At 42.8% G+C, this 19,181-nt stretch overlaps 1 protein-coding gene across 4 annotated transcripts in view; it reads left to right on the plus strand.

The window, feature by feature from the left end:
* Window positions 1-19,181, plus strand: part of CLSTN1 (calsyntenin 1) — an 84,771-nt gene that overhangs the window by 42,046 nt on the left and 23,544 nt on the right. For 2 of the 4 annotated variants that reach the window (XM_075603579.1, XM_075603581.1), the window contains exons 3-8: window positions 11,042-11,071; window positions 12,825-13,020; window positions 14,158-14,366; window positions 16,041-16,190; window positions 16,280-16,465; window positions 16,551-16,799. In XM_075603579.1, the coding sequence (XP_075459694.1) occupies window positions 11,042-11,071; window positions 12,825-13,020; window positions 14,158-14,366; window positions 16,041-16,190; window positions 16,280-16,465; window positions 16,551-16,799 (1,020 nt within the window). The remainder of the gene's footprint in view (window positions 1-11,041; window positions 11,072-12,824; window positions 13,021-14,157; window positions 14,367-16,040; window positions 16,191-16,279; window positions 16,466-16,550; window positions 16,800-19,181) is intronic. The other 2 variants (XM_075603580.1, XM_075603582.1) reach the window with 1 other exon arrangement.

The following is a 19,181-nucleotide window of genomic DNA, read 5'->3' on the forward strand; positions in this document are numbered from 1 at the left end:
CCAACAGTAGTCATTGGTGTTCTGGCGCTTTTAGTCAATTGGTGCAGGGGGCTTACATATACCATAGTTGATCTGTGTCTTGAACATGTTTATTTTTTTTTAACCCCATATAATTTAGCAAATCGCTTTGATAAGTGCAGCAGTGATGGGCTTTGGATCCCTGGTTATTTGTGAAAGTTGCATTAATTAGATCATTATGCTAAGGGTTGGATAGGATTCTAGTACACTTGCGATCACTATACAGTGCAGCATATTCATTTATGTCAAAGGGAATTGCGTTCCACAAGCATGAACTACAGATTTGCGCTTGCTGGTATAATCACAAAATTTATTTAAAAAAAAAAAAAGGCAATTTGTTTTCTTTAGTACAGTATCTCCCTTGCTAGAGTACACCAGTGCATTTGTAATACTGCTGTACCATATAGCAGGGCAAGGAATAAATGGGTTTTCAAAGTGAACACTGCTGCTCTCTGTACAAGGCTAGATTCACTGCATTTCATAGGTGATGTAGTTTTAACATTTTTAGAGGTGGGGAGAAAGGCTGTCTTCAAACTAATTACCGAAGAACTTGCTGCAAGTTGAAGAGAACTCATGCCTGGAATTTGAATGAGCGCATATTATTGCTTTTCTTACCGCAGGACAGAGCATGTGATGTAAGAATCAAAGCCTTGGATATTCTATGTGGAATTCACCCTTCAGAACACTCCATAGATACCCGTTTACATTAGTTTTTTGTTGCTTGACATTGATTTTAACTCTGTTTGGCTGTAGTCAAACAGATGGAATTAAATCAGTCACCTCTTAAATGTCACTTTTTTTTTTTTATAGTCGTAAATTCTTTCATGACAGTGTCATGTACAACCAACCATGAACTAAACCCTTAACTGAGCGATCCTACGTACCAAACCCTTAACTGAGCGATCCTACGTATCGTGCAACACAAAAAATACATACATAGGTCAAATTGTCACTTCATCGGTGATTTAATCTTTCTGGGATAAATTAATGTTGAGTGTTAAGAAATCTGAGATCTAATTTTTATAAAAGAGAAATATTATCTTCCACCTAGAACTATTTTGCTAATTGTCATCCAAACTAATTTGCATGATTGAACAAAGGAAAAATAAGTTACTTGTAAATGCAGTCTAACCACAGAAGGTTATGTATAACAACTGATGTTAAACATATTTGTGTGAATTATTAGAATTGGGTGCCATATTGCTTATATTTGAACTATTCAATGCATTCACCGCCCTTTTAAACACATCCATCTTTACAAACATACTACTTGACTTTCATTTTAATCTAGAATTTATTGTCTTTTTTTCCTTTTCGGAAGTTCCAACATTTTCTTTGGAAGCATTTATGTTTTAATCTACTGGGGCATTGCAGCATAGCGTGCAAATACTGTGTTTTTAAACATTTAATCAGGCACAAGTTATTGTGAGTACAAAAGTGACAAACCCTCCACCGTACAGTTGGTAAAACTACCACTTGTGAGCACATTCACCAACTCTGCTTTCCCCATTTTCTCTTGGCATACAATGCTACCACTGCTGCCAGGGATTCTGGGTAATGCAAATAAGTCACTCTTTTTTAAATCCAAGTTACCAGCTTCCTTCGCTTCAGATCGTCCAGAAAGTAAAGTGTAGATACTTGGACTGCGGTTTTTCACAGCTGTAATTCAAGGAGAAACAAACTGAATGGAGCCCCTTACCTGGAGAGCCAGAATCCGACGGTTTTGGTGACACGATCCTTGGTCTCCTCCTCCTTTGCAGATTTTTTCCACCTTAAACATTAGAATTGTGTTTGATTGGCTGCACTGTAAATCATCAGATAATTTGATCTGATGCCATGTGCTGGAGAGCTGCATATTTGTGTGAACCCATTTTAGTTCTTAGTGAGAACAATGCAATACAGTGACAAATACAATCTCAGACTTCAGAAACTAGGATGTCTGTATAATTTGAAATTTGGTGTTACTGTATATCACGTACGGCACAATTGTGAGCACGTGACCTGCAAACGGGACAAGGGTTAATACATATCTCTCTAGCTGGCCCACTTTTCACCTTTGCAAAGATACCTCTAACAATATCTCCCCGCAATCCGTTCCAATGTACCATCTGTCACGAACAGTACACAAGTGAGCACGTGACTTAGATATGCAACCAGGATTAATACATACGGCTACTCTAACCAACTCACCTTTCTCCTCTGCAAGGTACTTTCAATGAGTTAATATTAACCCCTTACTCCATTGCAGTCATATGCCACCACCACCCAAGATATACGCTAAATGTATAATTATTATATATCTGTGCCTTTTTATTATAGAAAAACTATGCACTTAACACATTTGCTTTAGCAAAATGTGTCCGAAAATGTAAATTACTCTCTACAGAGCGTGCAATAGTTAATTGAGAGCCGAAAGCATAACTTATTAAATGTGTGTGCACACCCCTACACACACACACTCCTACACACACACACACACACACACACACCCTACGCACACACGCACGCACACCTCCTACACACACACACACACACACACACCTCCTACACACACACACACACACACACACATCTCCTACACACACACACACACACACACACACACACACACACACACACACACACACACACACACACACACACACACACACACCCTACACACACACCCTACACACACATACCTCCTACACACACATACCTCCTACACACACATACCTCCTACACACACATACCTCCTACACACACATACCTCCTACACACACATACCTCCTACACACATACATACACACACACACACACACACACCTTAGATTACAGAAAAAGAAGTACAAGAACATGGTTACAATAAATGCAGAACAATTTATTAAAATAACAGGATAAAGCTTAAAACAATCCCTATACCATACATTACCATATGTCATAGGGTTTTTCCCCCAGATAGGTCACTGGCGTAGAAATATGAAAATTTGTGTATCTGATTCCAAACACGCCTCTGAATTCTGATTTTCTTAATACCTTGCTAAGACTTATGTACTATATTTTTCCCCATTGAAACAACATAAACCCACCCCTGTCGTATATATGCTGACTATTTTACCATTTAGAAAAAACCCTGCCCTAAAAAGTTTTAAATCTTTACTCCATATATAGACGCACTTATAACTTAATTTCCCGATACATAGATGCCACTTTCGCGGTTGCGTCCTTGCTCACGCACTATTGCACCTAAAATTTTGACAGCCCAACGTTTATTTTCCACTGGAGAAAGTTATCTGTCCTTGGCACCTCTTACCCATGCAGTGTGGGGTACGGGTTGGTTTGTAAAATCACAACGGTGGCAGATAGCAATTCATAACCATAACAAATGAATGTCGGGCCATTTCTTATATTTAATAAAGTCCTCCAACTAAGTGGTGACTTGTGTCACACCTCTCTGGGATCCACAAGTGATCATTCAAGACTGTTTCCTTTGAAAGTGGCTGGTTTATACACGTCAAGAGAGCCATAATTTAATTCCATCTCTGGCAAAACAAGTGCCCTGATCTCTCGATTCTATTAGTCCCATACAACACGTGGTACTTTTAGTGGCCGTAAGTGATAACCCACCAATTAAGCCCTCTTTGTAGACCTGCACAGAACCACTTATGTCTTAACCTGTCTTAAATCCAATATATTGTATTCTTTTTTTTTTTTTGACACATGGTAACCACATTAACTCCTGAAGCACCATATTGATTAAAATACTTAATATTCCCCACCATTTTTTTACACTATTTGCAACCTAACTTGCTGCTGAAATGACATTGTTCCGGAATTGTAAAATATCAGGGCTTTTTTAAACATTTTTTACAGTGTCAGTCCTTTTCAGCTCGTTTTATTACGTCCGCTCCTGTGGGGGATTGTTTTAGCCATCCCCTTTGTCTAGTATTTATTTACCATGCTAATTATTTGTGCCGAGGCCCACGCTGATTATCATGAAGAACAATGAGGTCATGGGCCTGTTTCTGTAGCCTCTGTTTGAAGTTGTTCTCCAGATAAAATCAAGTGCATGTCTCTGCTTATATGTGAGCACTGGGTCCCTCATGGGACCAGATAAAGCCTCAGAGCAGAATGCCCCTTCCATAGAAGGCAACACTCCCAACCACAATGTTACATCGGAGCGCCTGTTGGTAGGGAACCATGTCTTGTGATTTTCACACTAATTCCCCTTTATTACAATAGAGAGGGCTGTATTGTAACAGAAACATCTGGTGTGTGCTTTTCCTGGGAGAATACAAGCGGCATTAACCCATGCAGTGCCTAATTGAGACAACGAACTCCAGGCATTCTTGGTATTGAACATACGAATGAACATGCTTTGTCCTTCAGTATTGAGCTTGAATTTGTATTTTACATAGCAATTCCCATAACACGAAGAACCAGCAACAATTGGCAAGTTATATCTCCCATGTTCATGTTTCAGAGCTTCAGATATTTATAATGGTCTGTTAAAATCAAACAGGCAGATTAGGATTTTTGTTTTGAACACTGTAGAACTTTACAGGCAAAATAGTCTTTAGACCAGTGATTCCCAACCAGGGTTCCATGGAACCCTGGGGCTCCTTGAAGCAGTCTCAGGGGTTCCTCCTACGGACCACAGCCCCCCGACCCACCCGGGGGTGTTTTTTTGGTATGTATTTTGTAGGGTGGATTGAGAGAGTGGGGTAATTGACGGAAGGTAGGGGCGAGTGAGAGAAGAGAGGGGGGCAGGAGGAAGTGAGTGAGGAAAAGAGGGAGCAAGAGTGAGACGCAAGGGATAAATACATGCGAGGGGGAGAGTTGGGGAGATGGATGGGAAAGAAATACATGGGTAGAGGGTGGGAAATAGAGGTGGCTCGTGAGGTGTGAAATGTTGTGACTGACCCCTGTCGAACCTAATATATGTCAGCCAGATAGGGGTTCCCCGAGATTTTTCGAAATACTTCAATCTACACGACTCTTGCTAGGATCACAGCTGCATCAGAGTTGTTTTTAATACACAATATTTTATTATCTTTGTTGACCGTAAACATTATTTTTACCGTAACCACCATTACTTATCAGATGAGTGCCTGCACAAGGTCTCTTTTTCTGGTTCTGTCCTACTTACTACCTCACCTAGGGGAGCACAGCTGATTTTATATACTTACCAGCTGTAGCAGGGGTACCTGTTTTAGTGTACGTCTCTTGGAGGAAATTGTCCGAAGCAGACCTAGCTTGGCTTGTTAGGTCTGGCACGTGGTGGACAGCAAGCAGTCGGGCGCAGATATCGAGACAAAGCTGCACTGCGGCGAAGGCATTTTGGGTCACGGCCAAACGTTCCATTCCTTGCCCTGGTATCCAAACATTAATAATGAGGGGTTGCAAGGAGCAGGCACTGGAACTTAACCACTTATTCCAACCAATTGCTTCTGTATTGTCCTTTTAGGATGTAGAATCATCTCCACCAATCCTCATATAACATTGTTCAGGAATGCGTTGTGACCATTTTTTAATAGGCCATGACCATATTATTTTAAGTCATGTGAGAGCAGACGATTACACCGGTATCGAAGCACCAGACAGAACATAGGAGTTGCATAAAACAAGGTTTCTCTTTGTTCGGAGCCAGCAAGGAGCAACACACTCTCTCAACTCGCCCGAACCCGGGTTATGGGGACACCTGGCTATGTGCGGGGTGCTGCCGAAGCGAGTTTACCCAGGATATCTTCCATGATTTAGTCTGTCTCACAAGATCCCAGTGATTCTGGATCACTGCCTCTCGGGTCTCAGTTTTTATTTCCAGTTAGTCTCTGACACGGAGACTAATTATGAACTGTGGAGCTCTGATCAGCATTGACTTTACATACTTCCCGGCCTTCATCGGAAAACTGGGTGCTGACCAATGGAGAGAGATTGGTCTCGATCAAGCCCTCTGCTCAGCGAAGACAGTCAGTGCTGTGGGTGATGACAGCACTATAGGGCAGCCTATCAGGTGGGGATTAAAGAGTGTGAATATTGTAACTGATTAATGGAAATCACGCTGACTTGGCTAGGACCAGGCCCCGGCTCACAGTTTCAGATCCATACCTCCCGCAAAGGTAGGCAGCTCACTGTCTGGGCTGAACAAAGCCTCCCCTTTTGGAGTACGTGTTCCCCCGACATGAGGCTGCGCTTCTCCATTGTCCCAAGCACCACACCTGGCCCTAGATGAAGGATAACTCAGGGATTCATTGTGGGCTGGCCACATCAAGATGACTGATCTGTACATAGGTCGCCATCTTGACAGGTAGAGGCAACCAGCGAGCTTAACCTATAAGATGCAATGCTAAGCTGCCCCACCATCACAATTATTTATCTGACATGGCATGTATTCAGAAAGGTACGGGAAAAGCAGAGACATGTTTTATGTGGGACCGGTACTTAAGAAAAAATCTGGTGGCGTCAGTTGAAAGCGTCAGCAGCAAGAAGCGTGTATTGTCCTGTATGAAACTTGCCATCCTATTGAAAAGACAATAATTAAACAACTAAGGAAGCTACAGGTTTGTGCGAGAGAATTTATGAAACAATATCTGCTCTCCTACTGGCTTCACTATGGTATTGTTTCTGCCACCTGGCAGCCTGTTCATGGAATGTTTGTCTGTGTGCAGGTGAGAATGAGAAGATGAAAAAGCCTTTCCAGGCATAGCTACTAACCTGCTTATTCCACCCCGCTCAGACAGCTGCATTCTATCTCCAGCACAGCGCCTTGCCCTCTGGCTATGATTAGCCTCTCTCATTGCACTGCCGCACGCTTTGTATTGAGAGGGAAATCTTGTGCTGACATAAGTGAAGTTTCATGTTAATTTCCTGAAGCATTTCTAATAAAAAGAGATAATCTGTAGGGGAGCCGTCTCAAACAAAAAAAAGCCGTCATCAGCTGTTGATGGCGGGGTCAATTAGGCTTATTTGATTAAAGCAGCAGTCCGCATGAAACACTGTTTTTTTGTTTTTTTTCTTTGATTTCTGCATTATTTAATTGAATTTTTTTAAACGTAAGAGTTCTGTTTTTTGCCCTTTCTGACTGGTTTAATTTTTTTAATTTGCGTCTCTGTTCAGGGGATATAAGCGTTGAAAATATTAAGTGCTTACGAGGTCAAAATTGAGCTTTCCCCAGAGCCCAATTCATTTTGAGGTTACCATGGTAACATCAGACACTAGAAATGAAGAAAATTGGCATTGAACAAGACCTTTTTGCATGTATTTATTTTAAGAGCAGGAGATGCTGAGGGCAAGATATAATACTATTAGTTTAACTCCTAAATGCCTTTTTTAAGGGGAATTGCTGCATTCTTATACTTTCTTTGGCTTTCATATCTTGCACTTTATTTGTGCCTTTGTCAGATTATACATACACTGCAAAAAAAGAAAGCAATGTAGTAAAGGTTGTATTTAATGTCTTAACTAAAGCATTTGGTTTGATTTCAGATTTCTAGTCTTTTCTTGGCATTTAGATATGTTCTAATTTTTTTAGGGAAGAATAATATTACTACTTGTGAGCACATTGAATTATCTCTGACAGGTCTGCAAGCTCTGCTTTACACCATTATCTCTTGGCATGCAATGCTTCCACTGCAGCTATGGATTCTGGGAAATGATTTGCAAATGAGCCCACAGCGTCACTTTTTGCTTCATGTCCATTTTAACATGGAGACTTGTAAGTTAATGCCTGCCGTATTACACAGCATTTCAGCACAGCCTGGGTTAAAGTGCAGAGCCAGTAACCCTACTCAGACGGTTTCAACCTTTCGGTCTCGCCAGTGTGAGGCTGGTTATACTGGGCACCCACAATTAAAGGTATATGCTGCACACTAAAAAAAAACCACAAAGTGCTCCTGGTCCCAGGGACGACCTGTAAGTAATCCAGTATATCCAGTAAAGAGATGAACCAGGGCACTTTGGATTTTTGAACAAATTTAAACTGTATTGTGCCCTGAGTACACACAACGTTTCATCCTCTCTATTGTCCTTTTATCAAATGAAGTGGCACTTCACTTGAGAGAGGCCAATAGAGGGGCCGAAACATTGTGTACTCGGGGCACAATAAAGTTTACATGTGTTCAAAATTCCAAAGTGCCCTGGTTCATCTCTGTACTGGTCACCCACCATCATTTTTTATTACGCACACATTAGTTTAATTGTTAAATGACAACTGCTGTTTTAAAAGACAGAGAGCCTCTGAATGAGACTTGTATGTTAAAGAAGGCCAATAATTTTCATGAATGTTCAGTGCAATGACGACCTGCAGTGCGTTACCTTCACCAGGCACTTTAGGGGTTGAGGCATCATGCAATCTCTTGCATTACCCTTGTTAGGCCCGGGCCATAGAGGGGTGAGGCGAGCCGCGCTGACGCAGAGGCTCACCTGCTGAAATCTGGGCGATTTCATGCCCATACAGGCGAGCCAGCGGGCGTGATCGGAGCCGGGGGGAGGTGGTTGGAGGCGGGGCAGTGACGTCGCCGGGCCAATCGCCCGCGACGCACTGCCGTCGACGTCACGGCGTCGACGTCACGGCGCCGTGACGTCGACACTGCTGTGCTGTGATTGGAGGTTTTCAGCCGACAGCGCGCTGAAAAACAGCTTGGCGCTCGGCTGAAACCTCCAACTCCTCAGCACGCCTGCGGACGCTCGCGTGAGCCCCCTCTCAAGGCGTCCTCATTGAGGATGCAGGGGCTCAGCGCGGAGCGTCCGCATGCCTCAGCGCAGCCTGTCCGTCTATGGACTCGGCCTAACTCAAACAGACTCTTTAAAAAAAATTTTTTTTTAAAAACTATTCAATGGAGTATATACTTCTTTTAATTTAGTTTTTCATGTTTCAACATGCCCCGCTGAATAAGGCTGGGGTGCTACACTGAATGTGCTCTTCAGAGCTATAATTAAAAAGGAAGAGCTTTGAGAGTTGGAAATGCACTTTAATGGTGGAGCGTGATACCTTCTATTTTAAGCTTTACCACCATGAATTAATGATGGTTTTAACCTCTGAATATCTACATGTAAAATATCAACAATCCACCAAGTGTTTCTCAGTAGCGAGACAGTGATATTGTTCTAAGAAAGCGAACGTTAACCTTTAAGCTTATCTGTAGAACAAGTGTGCTCAACTCCAGTCCTCAGGGACGCCCCCCGCCCTTCCCCTCTCTCCCCCAACAGGTCAGGTTTTCAGGATATCCCAGCTTCAGCACAGGTGGCTTAATCAGAGGCTCAGCCAAAGACTGGGCCTCTGAGACACTTGTGCTGAAGCAGGGATATCCTGAAAACCTGACCTGTTGTGGGGGCTTGAGGACTGGAGTTGAGCACTCCTGCTGCAGAACATACTCATAAGGTTGTGTGAAGGTACATTATCTTTAGATTCTGTCTCACCAACTAACTGGCTTTCCTGTCATTACAAGATCTCCAGCCGGAGGCTGGCGTCACCTCTCTGGTGCTGTTGAAAGAACCTCAGTGCTACAGGTCTGCTCAGGATGCTGGACTCCTACTTTTTATTTTTTTTTAAGGGCTGAGGCTTGCTGTCTTCAACAGAGTATTGGTTAATCCCTTCGGAACCGGAGGAGTGTTCCCTTCTGGAACTGAAGTGTTTAGAAAACTGTCTCAAATAGTGGGAAAGGGTGCAGGTGATCTTGTGACCCGGGGAGGTATATTAAGTTATAAGGCTGCATTTATAGTGCCAGCGACGGGACATCGCGGCAAAACAAATGCATTGCTGCCGTCGCGTGCGCTTATAGTAAGCGCGGAGCAACGGATTGGTTGCAATCGCTGGAAGTCACCTCTATTTGATTTCCAGCGGCCGGCGCCGGCGCTATAAGTGTAGCCCAATGCTGTTGAGAACTGCGGTTTTTAATAGATTTGCAAACAGCAGGTTGTCGTGTTCAATTTTTCCTTTAGTTTGGAACTTTTTTTATAATGTGCGTTGTGTATGGAACAAGCTATCCTTTCATTTTCCAACAGATTGGCCAAAAGTGATATTTTTTTCCTCCCCCAAAGAAACAATTCAGATGCGTAATTCTTGCTTTTAGGATTATTTTATCGAAGGAATCCACTCGCATGAAGTTTTATTTGTGTGTTTTTGTGAGCTAAATGGGTAAGTCGGTTTAAAAATTGAAACACTAAACAACGATTGACAGTGACATAGAAAACAATTCTCTGGTTCCAAAGCATCTGCTGTGACACAAGCTGCGTGGTTTTATGGTTGTAGGTCCATATTTACAAAGTTGTGCTATGCTGTAAGACACGGGTGCGCAAACTGGGGGTGCATGATATTTTGTGGGGGGTTCTGTGCTTACAGAGGCCCTGCGCTCTTCACCAAAGCATTTACATTAAATGCCGGGGGAGCGTGCGCGTGAGGACTCTAACTCACTTACCTGGTCTCCGGCGGCTTCTGGTGAGACGTCAGAAAATGCCGGTGAGCAGTTAAAGGGACAGACTAAAAAGTTTGTGCACCCCTGCACTAAGACACAAAAGGGCCTATAATCTTGTATGGGCTGTAAGGTGTCATAGCACCACGTGGCAAACATGGTCCTCTATCTTTAACTCAGGAGGGTTCTGTAAAGCTGGGGTGCTCAAGCCCCCTACCCCAAAAAGTTCAGGTTTTCAGGATATCCCTGCTTCAGCAGAGGTGGCTCAGAGGCTCAGTCTTTGAGCCTCTGATTTGAGCACCCTGTGCTGAAGCTGGGATATCCTGAAAACCTGACCTGTTTGTGGAGGCTTGGGAACTGCAGTTGCCCACCCCTGCAGTAAAGCATTAGAGAACCCCTCCCAAGTTACTATGGTGCACACAATGTTGGAATGTAACTGCAGAAAAGACACCATGTTGCTTTCTGTGTTTTCAGCCTGAGGGAGCGGTAAGGGAAATTGATGATGTGACAGCTCGGGTACATGAACTAATGTGGGCAAATGTAATATTAACTGATGTCCTTCTCTTTCCTGTATTTGTTCCTTCTATACCATCTCTCCTGTATTACTGACACAGGTTTATCTTTTCTCCCTTTAGAGAGTTTTGAGGTGACAGTCACCAAAGAAGGTGATAAAGGGCTCTTTCTATCCTTTATTATGACTTATTAACCCACTAACTTTTGGTTATGAAAATGGGGAATCAGCACTTGGCTCCTTCAGCGCCAGAATAGCCTGCAATGCGTTGCTTAGTATTGGCTCTGAAGGAGTTAAACAGAAGATCCTGTCCCACTCTGATCCCTTTTTAATCTTCTGTTTTTTTAATTTATATTTCTATGTAAAATTGGATTGCTATGTGACCAAACCCTTTGGTTAGAAATATCTAGTGATCAGACATCCATTTCAGTCACTAAGACAGTGTAAGTAACATCTTTGGTAATGTAGTTGGTATAGAGCAGGGATAGCCTACTCCGGTCCTACAGAGCCACCACCAGGTCGGGTTTTAAGGATATCCCTGCTTCAGCACAGGTGGCTTGGTCAACGACTGAGTCACTGATTGAACCACCTGTGCTGAAGCAGGGATATCCATGAAATCTGACCTGTTGGTGATACTTGAGGACTGAAGGTGACCGCCCCTGGTATACAGTATAAACAGAGCTTTGTCAGAGCAGAAAGGGTTTGCTAATGTCGCCTGATGTGGCCGTTTCTGAACATTTCACGCTTATATGGTACATCTGTAATTACCAGGTCTGCTTTGTTCAACCTTTTTGTGATGCAAGAATATAGATTTACCCAGCATTTGATTACTTGATGCTTTTATAGCTCTTGCAGGATAATTAGTATTTTCAAAATATTAATAAGAGTCTTCATAGTGGAAGTAGAATTCTGATTGAAGACTGGTGTTTAAGGAGTTATTTTAAACACCAGTTAGATCATGGGAGTTGCCTGTAAACGTTCATATAAACCTTGCTGACAAGGCTAGTTAGTCTGGCTATCGCTGTAGAAATGATAACACGTTTGCTATGTATTCCCATTGAAGAAATGCTCTAACCAGAGTAATCTTTGGAGTATTGTAAATGTGATTGGTAAATGTCTAAGCAAGGTATAAACGTAAGAAGTTGCCATATTCCTCCCTACATGTGGTGAACACATACCTGTAACGTGCAGAATATTCCCGTGTAATATTCCACTCTCCCAGAGTTATGGCGGTGTCATCCATAAGGTAGTTAGCTGTTGAATTGGATGTCTGAGCTGTTGATATTTCTACATTTCTTATCCAGAATTTTTTTGCTTTTGATTCCCTAATTTTAGCCAGGTACATTGCACAGGAAGACTTCATCTTTACTGCTTCACACCCCCCTCCCCTTTTTTCTTTTTTTTCCCCCCCTCTAACATTGAATTTTTGTAATTCTGATGCGGGAGCTTCCTCATCTCTCACTTCTGACTTTGCATTTTAACCCTCTGCACTGGTTAAACCCAACATGGCCCAGCTAATTCCCAGTTTCTTGGCAAAGATATATTTACGTCATGTAAATACCAGCGGCCTTGGCTGCAGTTTTTTTGTTGCTTTCAGCAGTCCTAAGTACTCCTGTGTAATGCCTGTCTACATTTTCTCTCTGTATTCCTGCATGTATGGATGCAAAATCTATGGAGTTGCTTGGAAGGCAGACACCTGCTTTCTGTCACTAAAGTTCCCGGACCTCACCCCATGTATTAAAGCACAGTGCTCCTGACTTGCCCACAGAGCCTCACTACCCCTGGCTGCCAAATAGTCCTTTTTATTTATTCTTTTGGCTATGTATATTTCTATGTTTGTAACACACACGGCTTTATTAATGTGCCGCAGCCTGCGGGTGGTAATCTTTTATTTGTGAATCCTCCAGGTGAAATTTGTGGCTTTAAGATCCATGATCAGGATGTCCCCTTTGAGGCAGTGGTGATAGATAAATCCACTGGCGAGGGAGTGATTCGCTCCACAGAGAAGCTGGACTGTGAGCTGCAGAAGGATTACACCTTCACCATCCAGGCCTACGACTGTGGGAAGGGACCAGACAGCGCCAGCATGAAAAAATCCCACAAGTAAGCTGGGGGCGAGGGGCATTGTGATTTCATGTCTTCTCTTTTCCGTGATTTGTGATAACCAATTTTGTACACACACGAGACGGATAATAACCTGGAGCTAATTTACAGCAAGCTGCTACAGAAGAGAGCGCGTCACATTAACGTTTAAAAAGGTCCATTTAGTGACCGCAAACATGAGCTCAGCAAGTAAAGGGATTATGCGCATTATTTCATACATCGTCTCGTGCGTCCTCGCTGAAGCTTGAAAGCATTAACTTACATTACGGACACGTCATCTCAACACCACAAATATCAGTATGTTGCTCTGTTAATTTGGTGTGAACAAGTGAGTATTCTGCTTAAGTGTGAATTACTAAATTGCTCAATGCTCTAGATCAGGGGAAGCCAACTCATGTCCTCAACACCCCCCGCCTCCCCCCCAACAGATCATGTTTTCAGGATATCCCCGCTTCAGCACTTGTGGCTCAGTCTTCCTGTGCTGAAATTGGGATATCCTGAAACCCTGATCTGTTGGGAACTGTAGTTGGCCAGGCCTGCTATAGATCATGCCAAACAGGTGTGAAGTGGGTGTTGACTTGCTAATTGAGACCTCTTCTTCCTCCTACTTAATGGTAAATGGTAATGCAGTGTGATCTCACAAGTCTTCCTTGTAAAATCAATATTGAAATACATCCATGCTGCCCATTGGTCATTTTTGTGGGCATGTCAGGTACTGTAATAGCATAATTTGCAGGCCAAAGAGGAGATCACAGATTATTTTTTTGATATGTGCAAAATCAAAAACATTACCTCTAATCTCCACTTCACTTACATTTAACATCCCACTCACGTATCGAATAAGCAAGAGAAAGGAAGACTTCTACCTTCCAAGGTTAGGGTGCTTGGCAAAAGTGATTAGGAGTATATAATACAAATACAAAGAAACATCAATGCTGTTGGTCTTTCATCATAATGATGCCTAAAAGCAGAAACGTGCTACACACCTATATGTAATAAGTGGCCAATCCCAGAGTGCAGTCTCCCTTCCCATCCCACTGATCTTATTCTTTGGTTATTAGCTGTCAGTTCATTGCATGGCTGCACTGCGATTCCCATATGCTACCGATCTAAATTCCATCATATGGTTTACTGCAGGGCAACAGTACACATCCAAGTGAATGACGTGAATGAGTACGCTCCAGTCTTCAAGGAGAAATCATACAAAGCAACAGTCATCGAAGGGAAGAAATATGATAACATCCTCAAGGTTGAAGCGGTGGATGCCGACTGCTCCCCCCAGTTCAGCCAGATCTGCAGCTATGAAATAGTAACCCCCGATGTGCCCTTCACAATCGATAAAGATGGTAAGACGCAATGCTGCAGTTGCTAGCCTGTTCTGTTAATAGTTGTTTTGTGACTAAGTTTAATTCCCGAAACCTGCTTTTAACTTGCTCATAAACCCTGGACAAGGATTAACCACCGCATTATATGAATGCCACCATTTTATCCTTCAGATCTGTGCATGCTTCATTAAAACAACTAAATACACTTTTCTAATGACTGCATTACAAATAATTGGTGAGTTACGGTTGTTAACTTCCCTTTTTATCCCCCATCTTTTTTGAAACTCCAGTCTCGTTAGCCAATTTTGTCTGTTTTTGTTGTTGAATTGTTCTTGGGATCCCTGTAATGGAGGCTGGGGAGTAGGTTATTTGCTTAGGTGGATAGGGTAATGTTAGAAGTAGAGGTATTGAACAGCTCCCGTTTGCACCAGGAGAATACAAATCCGACAATCGGGAAGGTGGGTATGCGAGTAAATAATGTAGAGAGCTAATTAAAGATGGAAAAATCCAGTTTATTTATTTTTTAATGCGTCAGGTTCATGAAAACAGGTCATCATTAATTTTTAAACCTTGTTATATTTAATCTTCACTTTATCTCAGAAGGATTTAAGGGTGAAAGAAAAACTTGCTGGAATTTACACACTCATTCTAGATTGATTACTGATTTGAACATTAGCTGTCTGAGATCTTATACTTAAATTAAATATACATGATTGATACTTATTATTTGATGTTGTCCACTTTTGTGTCACTAATCAGTCTCATTTTAGTATAGTAGACAAAAAAATAAATTAAAAGTTTTTTAATTTTTTTTGTCTCTGTGCGCATTTTTTCATAATGAACTGAACAGGTTATTCCTCAGAACTGATCTGCTGAGCCCTGACAACAGTGGATCCCCGCCCCCCCCCCCCGGTCCCAGTATTTATCTGGTTGTGTTTTCGTGCCCTGTTTCACAGTATGGCTGTTGTATCAGTCTTGCTCCAGCAGCCAATAGAAATGTTTATTGGTCACCCTGCAGCCATGTTTGTGGTTTTGGTTTGTTCTCCCACACTGCTGCAAACATCTCTGCAATGGGGAGTCCCAATAGGGTGCCGGACCCCACCGTTCATCTCCGGGGAGAGTTCAGGTACAGAACAAAATGGTGCAATAGGTTGGTGTTTAAGTAGAGCAATCCTTTTTGTTCTCTGTAAAGGTAATCATTTTAATGCTGATACGTGTGTGCGTGTGTATAGACACACACACACACACACACACACAAATGTCCAACACTTACGTTGTGTTTTTACAATGTAAAATGACTCATGAAAACTTAAAGTAAATATTCATGTGACAAAATGTAACGAAAATGCATCTGTTCCTGTTCTGATGTGCTCCTTTTTAAAAAGGATGCTCGAGTGCCTTTAAATTCAATGGTCATCAGGCTGAGGGTACACCCTCTCAGTAACACATGATCAGGAGATTTTGTCCGTGTTGGTCTTTTTTGGTATGTTTATCTATGCTAATGTGGACGGTTTTAATGATTTTGACATTTGATAATGCGTAACACTTTGATCTGTTTAAAAGTACATGTATGGAATGGCTAGCTCTACATGATGAAGCTGGTCTAGCAAGAGGCCACGATTGCATATGTTTTGAGTCGTCACAAATGTGCCACCACGGCCGATGTGACTTGTAAAGATTCTGTGTACTTGCCAGGTTACATAAAGAACACCGAGAAACTGAACTATGGGAAAGAACGTCAGTATAAACTTACTGTCACTGCCTATGACTGTGGGAAGAAAAGGGCAACAGAGGACATATTGGTGAAAATCAGCATTAAACCTACATGCAAACCTAGCTGGCAAGGTGAGCAGGATCCCCAGGGCTTCCTTGTGGTTAGCATTCAGTAAACCTGGTCTCTACTTTTTACCACCCATTTGTCTGTCGTAATGCAGGTTGGAGTAAGAGGATAGAATATGAGCCTGGTACTGGATCATTGGCGCTGTTTCCCGGCATGCATCTGTCAACTTGCGACGAACCAATTACATCAATCGAAGTGAACGTGCAGCTTGAAACCAGCCACATCGGCAAAGGATGTGACCGAGATACGTACTCTGAGAAGTCTATTCACCGGCTGTGTGGTAAGTGCCACTTGTGGCTTTTTGTTGTAAATGGTATGATTTTCTTTTTTTTCTTTACTTGCTGATGTTGACCGTGTCTTTGCAGGGGCTTCCTCCAGCACAGCTGAGCTGCTCCCCCCTCCCAGCAGCACTGCCAACTGGACGGTGGGGCTACCTACAGATAATGGCCATGACAGTGACCAGATGTTCGAGTTCAATGGCACTCAGGCCGTGAAGATCCCTGATGGAGTTGTGACTGCCGACCTGAAGGGGCCATTCGTAATTTCTGTGTGGATGAGGCACGGACCCGGAGGCCGGGACAAAGAGACCATTTTGTGTAATTCGGACAAGACAGGTACTTTTGGGACATATTTAATGTTGTCTCTTTTTGACACATGATTCTTTCTAAAAGACAAATCTTAACATGTAAAAGTTAGCACACAGGGTGAAGGTTGCCTCATAATGTTATTACGCCTGTCTTCATTCTCATTGGTGTTCGGTGAACTTTTGAATCAGTTTGGCTCCTTGTTTGCCCTGTGTGCTAGCTGTTCAGGTGTCAGTGCCGATGTAGGGTTTGAGCACTAGCGTGAATGTTTTCTCTTGCACTCTGTGCTGCATTCTTCCATAGCAGTGATTCCGGACAGGGTTTGGGTGTCTAAGTGGTGCGCTCCCGAAAAGTGTAATGGCAGCTTCCAGGCAGTAAAGTGCGTTCATGAGCCAGTGTGGGAATTGTGGACTTGGTAAGGATCCAAACTGCAAATTAGTGTGGCTTGTATAGCGGGTTATTAAGTCGCTCCCCACACAATGCTTTGCATCCACCGCTGCAAGGCATTGACATCTATAACACCCACGCTGTCTGCACACACTGAGGTGCCGTTTGGAACCTTATTAAGCGCGTGTCGTCGTCGTCGTCCCCGAAGCTCAGGACATTATACTGCCTGGAATTTCCTGGTTCAGGAAAGATAAAAAAAATAATTCAAAAAAGTTACACGATTACTCCATTTAGTTACACATTCATTACACATTCATTACACATTCATTACACATTCATTTTTCCATGTACCATAATGTCCCATATATAATACTAAAGCCTTTATAACAAATCTCCCTATCCCCTTAGGCTTAACAGTTACATACTGTTTGTCTCCTATTAGGACGGACTGACTTTGTCAGCACAGTGTAAATGTCGCATCTTAACCATATCCTTTTATTGAACCCTTTTTTTCTCTTTATAAGGGAATTGAGTGCAATTGGGCTTTCCATGCAAGGTATAGAATTAGGGCCGTGGAGCTGGTGGTACACAACAGGCTGGGTTGCTATTTAACACTAAACATTAAAACGCTGTATCCATGATTGATGAGGCTCTATCAAGCCAATTATAACCATGATAATGCGATTTGGCTACCAGTATTTTATCCTTCTGATGTGCTGACAATGTGCAGTATATAAGATGGAAGTATTTGTAGTTACATTTTGGCTGTGCTGCCTTTACTAGAGGAGGTACAGTGTAATTGTGCAGGATTGTGTCAGACTGATTATTGTTATTTCTGGGATAGTGAGATGGTTGGCACTGTCCTTGGAAAGTGTGCAGTTTGAATGTGACATACTGTATTGATGTACAGTTGCACAGCAATAGAATTGTTGTCTTCCAGATCTGCCCATATCTAATGCTATATTTGTGTGAAAACGGCTATTTTTAGGGACCACGTCCCTGACTTCATTCTGTGCTGTCGTTCCAGCTATGTTGAGTGAACACTTTAAATAGAAATTCCCTAAGCATATCTTCACAAACCACTAAATCAGGGGTGGCCAACTCCAGTCCTCAAGGGCCACCAACAGATCTGGAAATCCCTGCTTCAGCACAGGTGGCTCAATCAGTGTCTCGGTTAACAAGCCACTGATTAAAGCACCTGTGCTGAAGCAGGGATATCCTTAAAACCTGACCTGTTGGTGGCCTTCGAGAACTGGGGTTGAGAACCCCTGCGCTAAATGAATCGACTTTGATGAAGCATCTTAACCCCCTTATTTCTAGATGGTGCTGACACATGGCCTGTCTCTCCAGCAAAATAATATTTTTTACATCATTAGTGTGACTAAGCCTTCTGATAGTGATTTAATATGTGGTGGGGCATAGTCTCATCGTCTGCTTCCAGTCCTGTTTTCACCCTGGGAATACATTGTCACTGAGGGAAGGACTTGCATTATGTGAGAGATTTGGGCATGGTTAGTAGCACACAAACACTTTAGCATGTTTTCATAGCTGAAAAACAAGATATTTCAACACAAAATATAATCAGTCTTTCTGTATCCATATAGTGTAAGGAGCATAAATACCGTGATGCTACCTGGTCGGCTTGATGGCGGTGCCCGCGGTGAGAATGCACTGGTCCCCGCGGTTACAGAGGCCCCTCGCTGGGGCTTCTGTAATCACAGTTGAAATGCTGTGGTGGTTAAATGAACTACTACAACATTTATACTGGGGTTACCGGAGTTGGGCCATGGGGAGAGCATGGGGCCTCTAAGTGCCGCCATCTCCTCTTGCTACCACGTGACGATGTGTTGCTATGATGACGCAACGTCACGTGAAGGCGGCAAGAGGCCTCGCACGTCTCCACATGAGATGGCGTTGTGCGGTAGCAGAAGGAGATGCCAGCTCTAGAGGCGGCAAGAGGCCCCGTACGCGCACTGTGCAACGGACCCCACCATACTCCCAGCCTGCTACCAATACAATCTACCT

The sequence above is a fragment of the Ascaphus truei genome, chromosome 6 (genome assembly GCF_040206685.1).
Source record: "Ascaphus truei isolate aAscTru1 chromosome 6, aAscTru1.hap1, whole genome shotgun sequence".
NCBI lineage: Eukaryota > Metazoa > Chordata > Amphibia > Anura > Ascaphidae > Ascaphus > Ascaphus truei.